We start from the raw sequence: 20048 nt of genomic DNA on the forward strand, positions 1-20048 counted from the left end.
CTCATATCGCCAATATAACCAAGGAAGCCATTCAAACGTATGGCTGGGAAATGCTGCCCCACTTGCCGTACTCTCCTGATTTGGCACCAATGGATTTCCACCTCTTTTGATATCTTTCAGATGCTATGCGTGGAGTTTCATTCAATACTGTTGCAGAGTTGAGAGCTTTGTTGGATCAATTTTTCAAGTCGAAATCAGGTGATTTCTACCAACGAGGTATTGAAAAGCTTGTTGAATATTAAGAAGAGTTTGTAAACAACAAGGGTGAATACATTATTAATTAATTAGTTGTTTTTCATTAAACCTTTTAAAAAATGGCGGGAACTTAGTTGCCAACCCAGTATATATATATGTGTGTGTGTGTTTGTGTGAACATAAGTGTTCGTGTACAAAGACAGAGAAAACCTCCAGAGATGTATTGAATATTTATATATTAGCCTGGAATGTTTTTCTTTTATTCAGCAATTAGAGATTATATATTTAAATACGTAATTATTTATCATATAATTGACATTATTTTCAGAGCAATTATTATTATTTTTTTTTAACAATAACTATATTGTTTTCCCCCCATTTCTTAAAAATACAACATTTCAAGTGTTTTCATTTCGCTATAGTAATTTTTAAAATATTTTTGGCAATAGATGTCTGTATGCTTTTTTTAAAATTTTTATTATTATTATTATTATTAATTATTAATTATTATTATTATTATTATTATTATTATTATTATTATTACATGATTACACGACAAATTTGGGCAGAAAAATTAAAATAATAACTAAAGCTAAAGAGAAGACAGAAATGGGGGGGAAATGTTGAGATAAGATAAACAGCTTAAATTTTCATCTGTCTGTCTGTTTGTTTACCTATTTATTAGTCTGCCTATGTATCTATCAACCAATTTATCTATCTATCTATTCATCCATCCATCAATTCATCTATCTATTTAGCTGTCTGTCTGTTTATTTATCCGTCTATCTGTCTGACTGTCTATCAACCCATCCATCGATCTATTTATATGTCTATTAACTCATCCATCCATTTGTCTGTCTATCTATTTATCTGTCTGTCTGTCGATCTATCTATCTAATCTACACATCTATGTATGTATTCATGTATCTGCCTGTCTATCTATCTATCTATCTATCTGTCTGTGTATCTTTCTACCTACCTATACGTCCATCTGTTTGTCTGCATCTGTTTATTTACCTACCTACCTATCTAGCTGTTCATCTATCTATCCACCCATCTATCTATCTATCTACCTACTTACCTATCTATCTATCTACCTATCTCCATCCATCCATCTATCTGTCTATCTGCCTACCTGTCTGCCTGCCTGCCTACCTACCTACCTACCTACCTACCTATCTATCTGTCTATCTATCTATCCATCTATCTATCTATCTATCTATCTATCTATCTATCTATCTATCTATTTATCTACCTACCTACTTATCTATCTATCTATCTATCTATCTATCTATCTAATCTATCTGTCAGTCTGTCTGTCTGTCTATCTTCCTACCTACCTACCTGTTCATCTGTATATCTATCTATCTCTCTGCATCTGTCTACCTACCTACATATCTGTTCGTCCATCCGTCCATCCCTCCCTCTCTCCATCTGTCTGTCTATTCATCCATTTAACTATTTATTTCAAGATAAAGTCGTCATGTTAGTCACTGTTGCTGCTTGGTATCATGAATCAAGCTGGCTGTGTGCGGCTATAACAGGAACAAAATTCATGACCATTTAACTATATATTTATCTTCGGGAAGGCTAAACATTATACATACATAAATTATCCCATACACACTAGCAACTAGACTTAGGATATTGAGATTGACTTTCATACTGTCTGGATTCTGCAGGCATTAACGGCTTATTTAAGAGATAAAAAAGAATTGGTCTTGAATGAAAATCAAGATGTATGTTTATCTAAATTTACACACATTTCTGACTTGCTTGTTGCAAAAACTGAAATAATGTCTCTTTAACTGTGCTTACTCAGCCATTTGTTATTTTGGCAGTAAAAGACAAAAAGCTATGAGTTTGCTCCATCTTACTGAAGCTTTGTCTTTGATTTGTGGCGGTGAGAGGTGAAGAAATTTTGAGTTCATGGTATTAAATAGAGAAGAGTATTGGAAAAATGTGATTTTCATAACACAGCCAGGCAAGGACCAAAAATCATGTATGGCTTTCTATTGGGTCTCTGAAGCCCTGTGGTTTCCCTGGCCTGCTTGGCAAGAGCTTTGGCGTGTGTTTCCCTCAGTTGCCCTCAACACTCTGTGCATAGATGTTCACAGATACTGCTTATCAACAAGAAAAAGTATGTGAATCTCAAGGACATTCATTTTTGTTCTAACCGTGGCTTCATCTCCTGCAGGACACTTGGTTGATAAAGGAGGTGTTTGCATTAAGAATGCATGCATGTACTGAATGTGAGCAGCCATGTATGTATGCAGTGCTGAATTGACCATTAAGCAAAATAAGCATGTTTTTAGGGCATTAAGAGAAAAAGGGGCACCACAGAAATGGTAAATGGCTTACAGCACAAAAGAAATCACTTTAAACTTGCTAAAATAATATTCTGGATGCCTTAACTCCACTAAGTATAGTTTTACATAAAATTAATTTTAACGATATCATCAAGGACTTTGCAAGTAAAATAAAAATGGAGAAAACTTTTCAAATATAAATAAAATGGAAGCATAAAATGATGATGATGACGATTGTAGTGGTGGTGGTGGTGGTGGTAGTGGTGATAATGATGATGATGATGGTGCTGGTGCTGGTGACGATGATTGTGATAATGAGGATGATGATGATGATGATGATGATGACAGTGGTGATGTTATGATGGTGGTGGTGGTGATGGTGATGATTGTAATGGCGATGAAAATAATGATAATTGTGGTGGTAATGACGATGACAATGATGATGACAATGGTGAGGTGGTGGCGATGATGGAAATGATGATGATGAAGATGGAAGTGGTGTTACAATGGTGGTTGATGACAACAACAATGATGATGGCGATCATGATGACGACGATGGATGATGAACAACGATGACGACGATGACGATGATGAAGAACAATGATGGTGATGATGAATACCATATCCTGATATTGTGTGGAGAGAATGGATGATCCCTTCTGACAGGTCACACAAGTATGAATGTCAGTGTAGCTTCTCATGCTAAGCCTGCTCTCTTCTAAACAGGTGGTTGTAAGGTTGCCTCGGTGTAACGATCAGTACAACAACAACAATACAGTTTAAAGCAGAGACGCAGGTTCTGAATTCGCACACCAGTGATGTCACAATGCGTTCACTGCTGCTGCTGCGTCTACTGTTACGTAAGACGTGCATGTGAGAGTGCGTGCGTGCGTGCGTGCACGTGTGCATGCATATGCGTGGGTGCGCATGCGTGTGTGTGAGAGTATTTTTGTGGAGGATTTTTTTTTTATTGTTTTCTTTTGCCGAGCAGTGGTGATGGTGGGGGGGGGATGGGGGTATAGTGATCCATTGGGAAGAAAAGAGAGAATGATGGTGATGATGATGATGATGATGAGTGGTGATGTTATGATGGTGGTGATGGCAGTGATGATGATGATGACGACGACGATGACAATGACGATGATGACAATGATGATGATGATGATGACGACGATGGTGCATTCAACAAAATGACTTAATATCTGTCTCTTGCTGTGCGTGTGTGCATGCTTGTATATGTGTGCGTGTGCATGTGTGAGCATACATGCGTGTGTGAGAGCATTTCAGTGGGGAGTTTTTTGTCAGGTTTTTTTTTACAGGGTGTGTATGGGGTGGGGTGGGGGGGAGCATAGCAGTCCCTTGTCAAGAAAAGATAGCATGAGCTGACTCTAGCACAAGCAAGGATCAAAATAACTTAATATCTGTCTCTTTCTGTGCTTTGCTCTTTCTTTCTCTCTGTATATGTGTGTGTGTGTGTGTGTGCATGCATGTGTGCATATGTATGTGTGTGCGTATGTGTACATATGTGTGTACGGGTATGGTGTGTGTGTGTGTGAGTATGCATGAGTGTGTAAGTTTGTGTGTGTGTGTATGTGCGTGGTGTGAGCTAGGTGTGTGAGTGTATGTGCATGTATGTGTGTATGGTGTGTGTGTGTGTGTGAGTGTTTATGTGTGTGTATGTGTATGGTGTGTGCAAGTGTCTATGTGTGTATATGTGTGAGTGTGTAAGTTTGTGTGTATGTGTGTGGTGTGAGCTAGGTGTGTGAGTGTGTGTGCATGTATGTGTGTATGGTGTGAGTGTGTGTGTGTGAGTGTTTATGTGTGTGTATGTGTATGGTGTGTGCAAGTGTCTATGTGTGTATATGTGTGAGTGTGTAAGTTTGTGTGTATGTGTGTGGTGTGAGCTAGGTGTGTGAGTGTGTGTGCATGTATGTGTGTATGGTGTGAGTGTGTGTGTATGTTTGTGTGTGTGATGTGAGTGTAGGTGTGTGAGTGTGTGTATATGTAAGAGTATGTGTATGTTTGCATATGTATGTGCATGTGTGTGTGTACATGAGAGTGTGTGTATATGTGTGCATACACGTGATTGTGTGCATGCATGCATGTATGCACAAGCATGCATGCATGCATGCATGTGCATGCAAGCGTGTGTGCATGTGTGTTTGAGAGTATTTCAGTGTAGTTTGGTGGAGCAGACACAGAAACTATTATTCTCCAAATTATGGAAGAGTCATAACAAATTTTTTTTTTGGGGGGGGGTTGTAATATGTCCTCTAAAATAGTTAATTGAATAGCATTGGCTGTATGGGGCAGAGAATTTGGTTAAAATATCCATGACCCACAAACAGGGATACTCATCATCATCATTTAGCGTCTGCTTTCCATGCTAGCACTGGTTGGACGGTTCAACCGGGATCTGGCAAACCAGAAGGCTGCACCAGGGTCCAATCTGATCTGACAATGTTTCTACAGCTGGATGCCCTTCCTAACGCCAACCACTCCGAGAGTGTAGTGGGTGCTTTTTACGTGCCACCGGCACAGGTGCCAGACGGGACTGGCAAACGGGCACGGTCGGATGGTGCTTTTTACGTGCCACCGGCACGGAGGATCGTTGGTGTGGCGCTGGCAACAGTCACGTTCGAAAAGTTTGCTTACGTGCCACCAGCACTGGTATCACAGCTGCAATTACCATTAATGTTGATCGATTTCGATTTTGAAATTCAAATTCTAAGGAAAGAGAAGACGGGCCAACTCTATCTGCATAGCAAGATAACTTAATCTTTACTCTCTCTCTCTCTGCTTCTTTCTTTCTTCTCTCTTCTTTCTCTCTCTGTCTCTCCCTCTCTCTCTCTCTGTAAATATATGTGTGTGTGTGTGTGTGTGTGCACATGTGTTTGTGCATGCATGTATGTGTACATGTGTATGCATGTGTGTATGCGTGAGTGTAGTAAAGGCAGATGGCTTAGTGGTTAGGGTTATGCAGCTCGTGGTCGTAAGGTCATCAGTTCAATTCCTGGTGGTGCGTTGTGTCCTTGAGCAAGACACTTTATTTCCTGTTGCTTCAGTCCACTCAGCTGGCAAAAATGAGCTGTACCAGTAATTCAAAAGGTGCCATTAATTTCAACTGAAACACTCACTGTTATAACCAATGGGGAGCCAAGCCATGTGTGTGTGTGCGTGCATTTAAGTTTACAAGCAAGAGGACAAGTGTTCAATACAAACAAAAGTAGTGTGTATTTATTTATTGGGAGTGATGAGAATACTTTTGTCAGTTTTGCAAATGTTTTTGCTTACTTAACTAATGAGATGTTATGTGGAACAGGATAACAAAGAATAATATTCTTTCTTACTCTAGGCACAAAACCCAGAATTTTGGGGGAGGGATGAAAGGCGAAGTCGACCTCGACGGAATTTAAACTCAGAACATAAAGACAGATGAAGAGAGAGTAATATTAATATAGTATTCGAGCAGAGTGCTATTCTGCAGCAAATTGGCAGGTAAACAAAGCTTACACACTATGTATGTGTGACCAATAATGTTTACATTATTGGAGCTGCTTTTAATAAAAAATTTTATTTATTAAAAATGCCGGTAGCACGTGAAGAAGCTTTCGAGCAAAGTTGTTGCCAGTGCCTCTGGACTGGCTCCTGTGCAGGTGGCACATAAAAAACACCATTTGAGCATGGCTGTTGCCAGTACCACCTGACTGGCCCTTGTGCCAGTGGCATGTAAAAGCACCCACTACACTCTCGGAGCGATTGGCGTTAGGAAACATATCACCAGTATCAAAGCGTAAAAAGCATTCTAAACGCTCTGAAATCATTAAAACACCTGAATTTGCCCAGCAACTTCAACAGACCATTGATTACAATCCCAGAAAGTCCATGAGGTCAATTGCAAAAGATCTCCATGTGTCAGAAGGAACAGTCAGAAATGTTATTCGCAAAGACATCAGATATAAGTCTTACATGATGAGGAAAGGTCAATCTGTCAGAAAAAGCAAAAGAAAATCACTACATCAGATCTAAAAGGCTCTTAAATAAACTGAAAAATCCAGCAGAAGAAGATTTGATTTGGTTTTTCACAAACAAGAAAAACTTCGACCAAGATCAAAAAGTTAACAAGAAATGACAGATGGTTATGTGCAGACTCTTCTGAAGTTCCAAGTGTTATGCATATAAAATTTCTTGCAACTGTTATGGTTTTAGGGGTTGTCAGTAATGAAGGACATGTGATGCCTCCTTACCTCTTTCCACAAGGCCTTAGAGTTAACTCAGCCATCTACATTGATGTCCTTGAAATAATTGTTAAGCCCTGGATAGACAGTGTATGCAATGGAAGGACATATGTGTTTCAGTAAGACTCCACACTATTACACATGACTCTAGTAACACAGGAATGGATGGCTGAAAAATTTCATGATCACATAATCCCTAACAGTTGGCCTCCTAATTTTCCAGATCTCAATCCATTTGACTATTACATGTGGAGCATTGTTGAGAGAGAGAGGTCAGTGAACACGCCCATAACACCAAAGATTCTATGAAAGGGCAGAAGAGCTCATGAGCAGTCAATGGCCATCCAACAGTATGTGTACATGTGTATGTATGCATGTATGTATGCATGTATGTATGTGCAGGAACATGGAAATACCTGGATTGGTGTCCAGGTGTGTGGTTGGTCCACTGGGAGTGGGGGGAGGCTCCTCTGTTGTTGTCACAACATCTCTCTGGGAGAGGGAAACTCAGAGAAAATTTGCAACACTGACAATATTCAATGATGTAGACTAGTTCTTCTTTTCAAGTTTATGTTGTCCATATTCAGAGAGTGGGATTGGATCTGTGCAAATTGCTTCCTTTCTATAAAAAACATCATGTACAGACATTACTTGCAAAAAATTACCTATCATAAAATTGGCTGGTTGTAGCCTTCGCATGGTTGGGGTTTTCGATTAGGCAATGACAATACTTGGACATGAGTTTGCAGCTACCATATATATATATATATCACGTGATCACGTGACCAACCAGACCATCAGATGTAGTTACACATCGCTGGTCACAATGCGTTTGCATTGTTTTAGCCTTCGAATGACGCCACCCCGCTGGCTAAGCGAGCAGGCCGACAGAAGAAAGAGTGGGAGAAAGAGTGGTGAAAGAGTGCAGCAGGGATCACCACCCCCTGCCGGAGCCTCATGGAGCTTTAGGTGTTTTTGCTCAATAAACACTCACAACGCCCGGTCTAGGAATCGAAACCGCGATCCTGCAACTGCGAGTCCGCTGGCCTAACCACTAGGCCATTGCGCCTCCACATATATATATTTGTATGTATATGATATTTTTTTTAAAGAATGAATAGATGTTGGTTAAAAAATAAAATATGTACACAACCAGTTTACTTACTGTGTAACCTGCTCTATGAAACAAACTTGGAAGAATCTTTTCGATAAAATTAACTGTGTCAGGTCGAGGAATCCTGAAATAAGAATATGATTTGGTAATATTAAAAGGAATTGTATGTCTTTGAACATTTCAACAGACATACACATGTCTGTTAAAAAAAGCAAGCCTACAAATCAGTGATAGAAAATAAACAAATTTATGACCAGTTCAAATATGTATGACAGATATTTGAACCTGTAAAAGACATTTCACTGTAGTTTGTGGTGTAAAAAAAATTCTTGCTTAAGATAAAAAGATATTGAAACACCATAGTCAGATCAGAGCATTCTCTATTGGATTGATGGATACATTTCAAACTCTTTAGTTCTCTTCAGCACCAGACACCAAGAGAGACAACTCTAAACTGACAAGAAAGAGCAGCTTCTTTTATCTCAACTCAATCTATATAATAGTCTGCTTCTTCATTTGTCCATTATCCATTAGTTAGTTAGAGAAGGTGGAGTAAGAGTGAGAAACAGAGAGGAAGGAGTGAAGAAAGAAGAGAAGAAGAAGAGAAAGGTGATTAATATTAATACACTTAGGGCAAATGGTCATGTGGTTAGCTGAAGGTAGAAGTGAAGAACAAGAGAAAGAGAGGGAGAGAGAAGTATTAACGATATGTAGTGGGGTGTGGAAGGAATACTTATTACAATGGTTAAAAGTTAGCTGAAGGGAAAGGTAGGGAGAGATGGACGGGGAGGCAGTTATATTGAGAGAGGGGCAGATAGTGGTGGTGGTGGTGGTGTGTGTTGATAGCGAAAGGTATTTTTTTGATTGGATTAATTTTTTTTATAGCAATCATCACTTAAAGCATATGCGTAAGTGCAATTATTTATTGTCTGCTTGCTTAAAAGATTTCTATTTGTTTATAAGGGTTAATATATGGGTTAATTGATATTTGTTTATAAGGGTTAATTGATATTTGTTTATAAAGGTTAATTTGTATATAAGGATTAATATATCATCATCATCATCATTTAGCGGCTGTGAAGCCAGAAGGCTGCACCAGGCTCCAGTCTGATCTGGCAGTGTTTCTACGGCTGGATGCCCTTCCTAACGCCAACCACTCCACGAGTGTAGTGGGTGCTTTTTACGTGTCACCGGCATGGAGGCCAGATAGGGCGGCGCTGGCAATGGCCACGAATGGATGGTGCTTTTTACGTGTCACCGGCACGGAGGCCAGTCGGGGCGGCGCTGGCAATGGCCACGATCGGATGGTTCTCTTACTTATCACCAGCACTGGTATCACAGCCGCAATTTCCATTGATGTTGATTGACATTGATTTTGGTTCTGCTTTCTGATATCTGATTTGATTTTGATTTTGATTTTGATTTTCACTTGCCTCAACGGGTCTTCACAAGTGGAGTTTTGTGTCCCAAGAAGGAAAGGTATGTATAAGTCGACTGGCTACATACCAGGTAGAGGCCACGGGTTATGGTCTCACTAGTCTTGCCAGGTCTTCTCACGCACAGCATACTTCCATAGGTCTCGGTCTCTAGTCATTTCCTTGGTGAGACCTAAAGTGCGAAGGTCGTGCTTCACCACCTCGTCCCAGCTTTTCCTGGGTCTACCCACCTCTTCACAGGTTCCCTCAACTGCTAGGGTGTGGCACTTTTGCACACAACTATCTTCAGCCATTCTCATCACATACCATACCACGCAAACGTCTCTCTTGCACACCACAATTGATGCTTCTTAGGTCCAACTTTTCTCTCAAGGTACTTACACTCTGTCGATTATGAACATTGACATTACACATCCATCGGAGCAATACTGGCTTCATTTCTTGCGAGCTTACGCATATCCTCAGCAGTCACGGCCCATGTTTCACTACCATGTAGCATGGCTGTACGTACACATGCATCATACAGTCTGCCTTTTACTCTGAGCGAGAGGCCTTTTGTCACCAGCAGGGGTAAGAGCTCTCTGAACTTTGCCCAGGCTATTCTTACTCTAGCAGTTACACTTTCAGCACCCCCACCCCCGCAACTGACTTGGTCACCTAGGTAGCGGAAGCTATCAACTACTTCTAGTTTGTCTCCCTGGAACGTGGTGGAAGTTGGTCTCTGCACATTTCCAGTGTTTATTGCTCCTGAGCATCTGCCACAGACAAAAACTATTTTCCTAGTTAGCCTTCCTTTGACATTGCTGCACCTCTTATGTGTCCATAGCTTACACTTGGTGCACCTTATAGTTTTTCTACTTCTACCTACACCCTTTACAGATCGAGCAGGGCCATCTACCTGAAGTCGTTTGTGATTGGTCTACCTTCCTACTTATTAGGACTTTGGTTTTGGCTCGGTTGATTCTAAGGCCCTTCGATTCTAATCCTTGCTTCCACACCTGAAACTTCTCCTCCAGTTCTGATAGTGACTCAGCAATTAGAGCAAGGTCATCAGCATAGAGGAGCTCCCAGGGGCATCCTGTCGTGAATTCCTCCATTATTGCCTGGAGGACTATGATAAATAGGAAGGCACTGAGGACTGAACCTTGGTGGACCCCAACCTCTACCCGGAATTCTTCACTGTACTCGTTGCCAACCCTCACCTTACCAGCAGCGTCTCTGTACATGGCTCGCACAGCTCTCACTAACCATTCATCTATCCCTAGTTTCCTCATTGACCACCAGATAAGGGATCAGGGGACCCTGTCGAAGGCTTTCTCCATGTCAACAAAAGCCAGGTACAGGGGCTTATCTTTGGCTAGGTATTTCTCCTGCTGCTGTCTTACCAGGAATTGAAAAGGTTGCAAGATGCAACGAAGATTTCAGGAAAATAAAAATAAGTGGAAATTTTACCGGTGAGTGTGTTAACCCTTTAGTGTTCACATTAATCTGCCAAAATTAATGTTTTTTCATCCACTTTGTTTTGAACTAATCATGCATTATCTTGTAGTTATGAGATTTTGATGAGGTAGCTGTTAATTTTTAAAACAATATTGTAGGGTTGGTGTGAGAGACCAGATATGGCCAATTTGAACATAAAACAAGCAGAATACTTTTGGCCGGATATGGCCGGTTTAAATGCTAAAGGGCTAAATTATAAGGCACAAAAGAAAATGACTCCCCCCAGACACAACAGAATATGGGTTAATTGATATTTGTTTATAAAGGTTAATTTGTTTATAAGGGTTAATTTCACAAGAAACAGGGTTGCAAGCTGCCCGAGAAAGGATGCACAGACATAGAACACAGATCAGAGAGGAACAGCAAAAAGATATAATAAAATGAGGTAAAAGACAACACTGAAGGAAACATAAGGAAAAGAATGTAGATGAACGTGAAGAATATGTAAAGAAAGCTAAACAATGAATGCTATAAAAATGCATATCATCCTTTCTTTCATGTTTCTCATTCTGTGGAATTTCCACAGATCCAACAAGTATATATTATTTAGGGATAAGCACACACTGGTTGAGAATTTTTCTACTTGATAAATTGCAGTGAAAAGCATTTACAGGTTCAAATTTGTCATATATATATATGCCAGTGCCGCCTTGTCTGGCTTCTGTGCCGGTAGCACATTAAAAGCACCAACTGATCGTGGCCGATGCCAGACTCCCCTGGCACGTAAAAAGCACCCACTACACTCGCGGAGTGGTTGGCGTTAGGAAGGGCATCCAGCTGTAGAAACACTGCCAGATCAGACTGGAGCCTGGTGCAGCTCCTGGCTTCCCAGACCCCGGTCGAACCGTCCAACCGGTGCTAGCGCGGAAAACGGACGTTAAACGATGATGATGATATATATATATGAGATATTTATACATACACACACATACATGAATTTATACATGAGTATATATAAATGGAATGAGAGAGAATAATTGTTTGTCAGGTTGACTGACATACATACAAGCATGCATACATATATACATACATGAGTACATACATACATACATGAGTACATGCATACATATGTACGTACATATATACATACATGTTCATGTAGGGTGTTTACGAAGTTTATGTCTTAACCAGTTGGCTTCAGGGTTATGCCCTCTGCACTTTACCTTCTGCTATATACCTGGATTGATCAAAGCTTTATGAGAATTTAGTAGTTGTAAACTGAAAGAAATTTTTTTGCATTTACAGAGAATACCAAACTGTCTTACACAGGATCTTGTTTTTAGGAATTCCCAATGACTTATGAATACCCAAATTGTGAAATCAGTTATGTAATAACATGAAATTAGTTACCTGATAGTAAGAATTCAAATAGCCCTGAAAATGGCTTTAAAACATTCCCAGAGTATATAAAACATAAGAGAAAATACTAATAAGTTATGTATACTAAATTGTGAAGCATGTTACATAATAACAGGCAAATCAGATATGAGATAATAATAATTCTAAGTAAATAACTCTGAAAAGGGCTTTTGTGCATTCCCAGTGAATATTGCCCTCAGGGATACTAGTGTTGGTATATTCGTGAATAAGTCACTAACCGAAATAAGTGGATTTATTGTTTAAGAAAATACTATTTACTTCTTTAAGGGTTGTACTGGATAACCTATGTAAATAACTAACAGTTCAAATACTAAGGAATAAGCATACTCAATTTCATTTTTACCAAATATTTAAAGAAAATGAATAGGTTATTTCCCTTGGCTCTATATATAAGGATCCCTTCCAGGAGCCCTATTAACAATTTGAGTATGCCATGAGGTTTCCAAACATGAGTTCTACTCACGTGTCAAGTTTCATCAAAATCGATAAAACGATGTAGGAGGAGTTAGCTAACAACTCCACAAACACACACACAGACAGAATTTCCCATACATATACTATATATACTATATATATATATATATATATATATATATAGAATATAATAACATTAAGCAGAAGATACGACAATATCCTGAGCATGTTTGGGACTCACTAATTTTGATAACAATAACTGCTTGGTGGTACTATCCATAATTCCATTGGCGGTACTATCTAATAGTCACAAGCCAGCTCTGACTGAACCAACGGGTTGTTAGGTGGGTATGAACCACGAGAAACATGCCTATCACACTTAGTTAGTTGATTGAATTTTAGGTTGCTTTTACAAGTGTTTAGTTTTATGTTTTGAAATTTCAGCTTCATATTCTTCTTGGTTTGACGTTAGTCCTCTTACCTTAAGAGCTAAAGTATAATAAAAATAATTGCTTCTACTGTTGGCACATGGCCTGAAATGATGGGGAAGTTTTCCAAAAGTACTTGGAGCCTTAGATATTCAAACATCAATTTCATTATCAAAAGCACTCTTAAAGTTTAGTGTACTTCCGAGATAGTTTAATGACCTGATCCATTTGAGTGGCTTATTGTCAACCATCATATCTGAATTTTGAGTATGTTCGGTCCTAGGCTTTGGTTGGAATGATGATGATGATAAAGTGAAGGAGGAGGAGGACGAGGGGAGAAAAGGAAGATATAATAAGGATAATAATAATAATAAAATAAGCCGCATATAGTTTTAATTGAGAAAGAAAACAAACTATGCTGGATCATAGATATATATTTCTTTACTACCCACAAGGGGCTAAACACAGAGGGGACAAACAAGGACAGACAAAGGGATTAAGTCGGTTATATCGACCCCAGTGCGTAACTGGTACTTAATTTATCGACTCCGAAAGGATGAAAGGCAAAGTCAACCTCGGCGGAATTTGAACTCGGAACGTAACGTCAGACAAAATACAGCTATGCATTTCGCCCGGCATGCTAATGTTTCTGCCAGCTCGTTGCCCTAATCATAGATATAGCATGACCAGCTGACAACAAGGTATGCGATGAGGAAGAAAGAAAAGTTGAGATATATGGGAGTTTAAGCAGTTGTGGTCGATGAGAAAGGTAGCAGTAATTGTCGGAGCCCTGGGAAGAGTGAGCAAAAATCTCAAGAAGTACGTGGATCAAATAGGGGCTGCGATAAGGGTGGAGCACTTGCAGAAAACAGTACTGCTTGGAACTGCTCGAATATTCCTGAAGGTGCTCGAAAAATAAGGGGTGTTACCTTAGTTCACTGGTAGTGAACAGCTGACACTGTAGTACATCTCCAGCGTTAGAAGCTGTGCAAAGGCAATGATAATGATAATTGTTACAACTTGAACTTACCACTACATGTTATGTGTCATTCAGTCTATTGTGTGTGTGCATGTATGTGTGTGTATGATGGTCAATTGTGATTGGTTCTTCTCCAATCCATAAAACCTGCTGTAAATTGTTTGGGAACAATAAATGTTTTGTTTATTCACAGCGTGCGTTTGGTGTTCTGTTTCCATTAGGCTATGGCCTGAATTATATATTACTGGAATAGGACTGGTACTTATTAATAATAATGGTTTGAAATCTTGGCACAAGGCCAGCAATTTTAAGGTAGGGAATAAGTCGATTACATCGACCCTAGGGCTCAACTGGTACTTATTTTATCGACCCCAAAAGGATGAAAGGCAAAAATGACCTTAGCAGAATTTGAACTCAGAATGTAAAGGCAGACAAAATGTTGTTGAGCATTTCGCCAGGCATTCTAATGATTCTGCCAGCTTACCACCTTCCAACAGTAATAATAATAATAATAATAATAATAATAATAATAAAATAATAATAATAGTCTTAATAATAATGATTTAACATCTGTTGTCCATACTGGCATGGATTGGACAGTTTAACTAGGGCTGGCAAGCTGGCAAGCTGCACCAGTCTGATTTGGCATGGTTTCCACAGCTGGGTGCCCTTCCTAACACCAACCATTTCAAGGGTGTAACAGGTGTTTTACGTGCCATTTGTGTGACACCGGTATCTGCCACAACTGCAATTTTGCTCAGCTTGATGTGTCTTCTTCTCAAGCACAACATAATGCCAAAGGTCTCAGTCATTCATCATTGCCTCCATAAGGCCCTACACTCAAAAGGTGCTTTTCATGTATCACTGGCATCGGCCACCTTGCCTCCATGAGACCCAATGTCCAAAAGGTGCTTTTTACATGCTGCCAGTCATATGACACCCACATTGGCCATCACTGCAATTTCACTTGACTTGACTGGTCTGTACAGTATGCTCAAGTACAGCATATCTCCAAAGGTCTCGGTCACTAGACATCGTCTCCATGAGGCCCAAAGTTTGGAGACCATGCTTCACCACCTCATCCCATGTCTTCCTGGGTCTACCTCTTCCACAGGCTTCCTCCACAGTTAGAGTGCAACACTTCTTCGCACAGCTGTCCTCATCCATATGCATCACATGACCATACCAGTGCAGTTGTCTCTCTTGCACACTGCATCTGATGCTTCTTATGCTCAACTTTTCTCTCAAGATGCTTACATTCTGTTGTACATGCACACTGACATTGCACATCCAGCGAAGCACACTGGCATAATAATAATAATAATAATAATAATAATGAGCCAGTATAAGGATCTTGAAATAGAAATTGGCAAAATGTAGAACCTCAAGACTAAACCAATACTTGTTGTCATAGGTGCCCAAGGAATGATAGCAAAAGCTAGAATGATACCTAGCTCAGAAACCAAGAAATCCCAAAACAGTAGAAATTTTTTTTAAATGCTTGTGGGAATTGCCCGTATCCTATGTAAAATACTATGTAATTTCAAATCTTAAAACAAATTTATAATAATTTTCTTATGTTTTCTTAAACATTCTCTAGAACAATATTTTGTGCCAAACAAAATATATGGCACCGTAGTTATAACTTCAACTTCTAATTTTTATTGTCTCTTGAGGTCTCTGGGTGAGACTTGGAGTCAACTTGCACAAATACAAAGCAAAAGTCAAACATAATAATAATAATAATAATAATAATAACAATAATAATAATAATAATAATAATAAGTGTTATCATGTACATGTTTTGTCTTGGTATAAAAGATGGGCTACAGCAAATATTCTGCTCAATACCACAGATTTGCTTGTCAGTTGTTTGACCGTAACCAGTTGAGCATGTCCCTTAGTGGCTGACAATATGTGCATCTTGATCATGAGCAGAAGTAGTGGGGGAGCATCATAGCCAGTGTTGAGAGGGATTCTTTGGGGTTTGAATCGTTCACCTCTGGAAACATGGGTGTGGTTCTTTCAACATCCTTAAACAACCCTTAATCAGGGACCTTTTGAACGGGATGGGGTACTAAACCTGAAGAAAATTCTAACTGGGCCCCACCTGTAAGGTCATGTGCTGTTTATCTTGATATGAGATCACCATGTCGCGCACATTATGGTCGTGATGCATTGTGTGGCCTGGTGTACCCTTATCAGACGGGGTAGTCATGATGGGGTATATTGGGCTTCATAGATTTTACCCCAGTGTCACTTTGATGGCATGCACTGCTCTCTACTCATGATAATAATAATAATAATAATAATAATAATAATAATAATAATAATAATAATAATACTAAAAATGGCTTTAAGTTTTGGCACAAGGCCAGCAATCTTCAGGGGAGATTACATCAATCCCAGTATCCAAATGGTATTTATTTTATTGACCCCGAAAGGATGAAAGCTGACTTTGGCAAATAAGTACCAGAAATAAGCAGAAGTTGATAGAATCATTTGTGATTTTTTTCCATTACACAAACGCTGGCATTTGGATCAGCAAAAATAATAAAACAAAGATTAAGAAACAAACAAATAAATAAACTGAAAGTTACAAGAATCCTAATGACAGAAACCAGTGGAAGAATAAAGGATTAACATACTTATTTTCTTGTATAAACTTGGTTAATACGAGTCTTAGAAGCTTCTGAGTAGCTTTGAAAACCTAAAGAAAAAGATATACAATAATAATAATAATAATAATAATAATAATAAATATATAAAATAACAGTTCTCACTTGTTACTGTCACACTGACTTTATGGTTTACAAAGAGAGAGAAAAATATAAGAAAAACGTAATTATCATTTAATCCTGGTTTCCCCACCCCATTGCAAAAAGGAAATGAATGTAAAAAAAAAAAAAATCCAATTATAACTTTCTTTTTCTTCATCCTGAAAATAAAGAAAGAAATGTGGGTGGATGATAAACGGAAAAAAAGAAAGAAAAAAAAAAGATAAAGCAAATCTGGAATTGTCGTTCTTTACAAACTGAAGAGCAAATAAGTGTCAGTTACTCGAACAAGACGAATAGGGAATAATTTTGTTCAGCTAACTGATCCGATTGTAAACAGAGGAAGCCATATAATCCCGAGTGCTTGAGATGTTGTTTGAATAATCAGAAATTTTGATAATTAGGTAATAGGTGCTTGCATAACCAAAACTTGTCTGTGTGTATATAGATGTATATATAAATATGTACATGTGTGTGTGTGTGCGTGTGTACAGATGGAGATGAGTACCAATATCTCAATGAAGCAGGGTTGATAATTGCTGGGAATTCTCAGCATGAAACCAATGGTAGCCTTGTCTGTCCAATATATGTCTTGTTTTGAATATCATTTCATTTGTATATAGCTTATTTATTTCATATTTGTATGTTCACTTTCTGTCATGTTTGGTCTCTTGTTCATAGGCTCACTATTTCCCAGTGGCTTCTCATCACCAACACCACCAAAGAGGAGCAATATTAGCGTTAAAGGTGTGAAATTGCTGAGATCCTTTGGCTGATAACTGATGAGGATTTGGCAACTTTCTGTGTGTCTGTTTTCCATTTGTTTGTGCTTATATATATATTGTCTTTTAACTTATTATTTAACGGAAAGCTACACATTGTCTTTCATTTTGTTTACACTAAGTGAATTTATAAATATATATTATTTTTTTGTGGAATGGTGAAATTCGAAACACACATAAAGCTATAAATAACAGTGTGTGAATGACCCCTTAGAGACCATTTTCCGTCCGTCCATCCATCCCTGAATGCGTGCGTGCGTGCATGCATACATACATACATCATCATCATCATCATCATTTAGCGTCCGTTTTCCATGCTAGCATGGATTGGACGGTTTAACTGGGGTCTGTGAAGCCGGAAGGCTTCATCAGGCCCAGTCAGATTTGGCAGTGTTTCTACGGCTGGATGCCCTTCCTAATGCCAACCACTCCATGAGTGTAGTGGGTGCTTTTTACGTGCCACCTGCATATTATACATACATATCATATTAAGAGGTACGACATAATATCCAGGCAGATACCGAATTGCTCTGAGTAAAAAGCCAAGGCTGGTGCTTTCAGATCATGCATTTTATGGAAAATTTCCTTTAACTCCCATCTGGTGTTACAGTTTTTCCTGGTTACTTAGAGTGTAAAGTACAATATTGATAACAAGGAGAATGAAGAATTTGAACATTCAAACGTAATGTTTATTTACAGTTGGTTTATTCATAATAATATTCTGACACGTGTTTTGAACCACATTAAATGCATATCGTTGCATATTTATATGCACTGATTTATGCATTATAAGTATGATCTCTTCAGGGTGTATAGATATGACATTGTTCGAAGAGAATTTTCAAACTAATAATGCAAGAAAATTCCTCTTCGAAAAATGTCATGTTTATACACCCTGAGGAGATTGTACTAATAATGCATAAATTGCTGCATATAAATATGCAACAATGAACACAATTGAAACACATGTTGCACAATTATCATGAATAAACCAACTATAAATAAACAATGTTTGAATGTTCAAATTCTTCATTCTCCTTATTATCAATATCATATATCATCGTCGTCATCATCGTCGTTTAATAACGTCCGTTCTCCATGCTAGCATGGGTTGGACGGTTTCGACCGGGGTTCTGGGAAGCCAGAAGGCTGCACCAGGCTCCATATATATATATATATATATAATATATATATATATATATATATATATAATACATATAATATATATATACATATATATATATATGAATAAATGAAAGAATGGAGTCGATCAAAGATTTTAAACAAATTTCCTTTACTTTCAACACATGTTTCGAAGACTGCATACTCTTAATTCCGATTATCCATACTAGGATAATTCATTCACCTACTTATATATATATATTATATATATATATAATATTAAGGAGTGTAACTCCAAACTTAAGGAAAAAATCATTTAGTATTAAATCAAATTTCACAATATAAATATATAATATATAAATTAGAGAAAAACCACTAATATGTAATTCAAACAATGATAGACATAAACCAAATCATGAAGAAAAATAAAATATATTATAAAATATATAACTAGATCACAAAAATTACAAAAAATGAATAAACAATATAAGTAATAAGTAATTGTTATTAATTTTTTGTACTTTTTGTGATCTAGTTATATATTTTATAATATATTTTATTTTTTCTTTATGATTTGGTTTGTCTATCACTTTTTGAATTACATAATAGTGGTTTTCCTCTAATTTATATATATATATATATATTTAAATATAATAGTATATGAAATATACACGGAGAGAAAACCATCATGTGGATTTCTTACATGCTAAAAATGGCAGTCAAAGCCCAAAACCACAAAAAAATCATTCTTACATTAAAAAAAACTCTTTCACTTGCAAAGTTATTGCCATGCATCCACTAGTTTCAGTTGATAGTCATAGATGTTTACATCTATGACACGTAAAAAGCACCAACTGATCGTGGCCGTTGCCTGCCTCCTCTGGCCCCTGTGCTGGTGGCACATAAAAAGCACCCACTACACTCACGGAGTGGTTGGCATTAGGAAGGGCATCCAGCTGTAGAAACACTGCCAAAATCAGACTGGAGCCTGGTGAAGCCAGTCTGGCTTTCCAGACCCCGGTCGAACTGTCCAACCCACGTTAGCATGGAAAACGGACATTAAACGATGATGATGATGTGTTTTCTGTACGTATTTTAGTGTCATATTTATACATTTTACAGCGACCTTACTGACGAGCTATGGATGACCAATTAATCAGTTAATTAACTTATTAGTTAATTTATTTGGTCCTTAATGGTGAAACTCATGGGTATAAGGTCAACTGAAATTTTTATTCACTCAAAAGTCTTGCTCATGTACAAGCAACGTGCTTTAATGTAAGAATGTTTTTTTGTGTGGTTTGGGGCTTTGACTGCCATTTTTAGCATGTAAGAACTCCAAATGGTGATTTTTCTCTTCGTGTATGTGTATGT

General features: G+C 38.2%; 1 protein-coding gene across 1 annotated transcript in view; it reads right to left on the reverse strand.

Annotated features, from left to right (window-relative positions):
• Nucleotides 1-20048, reverse strand: part of LOC115222571 (centrosomal protein of 104 kDa-like) — a 185608-nt gene that overhangs the window by 90037 nt on the left and 75523 nt on the right. Inside the window, exons 14-15 of the mRNA XM_029792847.2 lie at nucleotides 16642-16703; nucleotides 7908-7980 (exon numbers count right to left, since the gene is read on the reverse strand). Of these exons, the coding sequence (XP_029648707.2) occupies nucleotides 7908-7980; nucleotides 16642-16703 (135 nt within the window). The remainder of the gene's footprint in view (nucleotides 1-7907; nucleotides 7981-16641; nucleotides 16704-20048) is intronic.

Source organism: Octopus sinensis, linkage group LG20 (genome assembly GCF_006345805.1).
Source record: "Octopus sinensis linkage group LG20, ASM634580v1, whole genome shotgun sequence".
Lineage (NCBI taxonomy): Eukaryota > Metazoa > Mollusca > Cephalopoda > Octopoda > Octopodidae > Octopus > Octopus sinensis.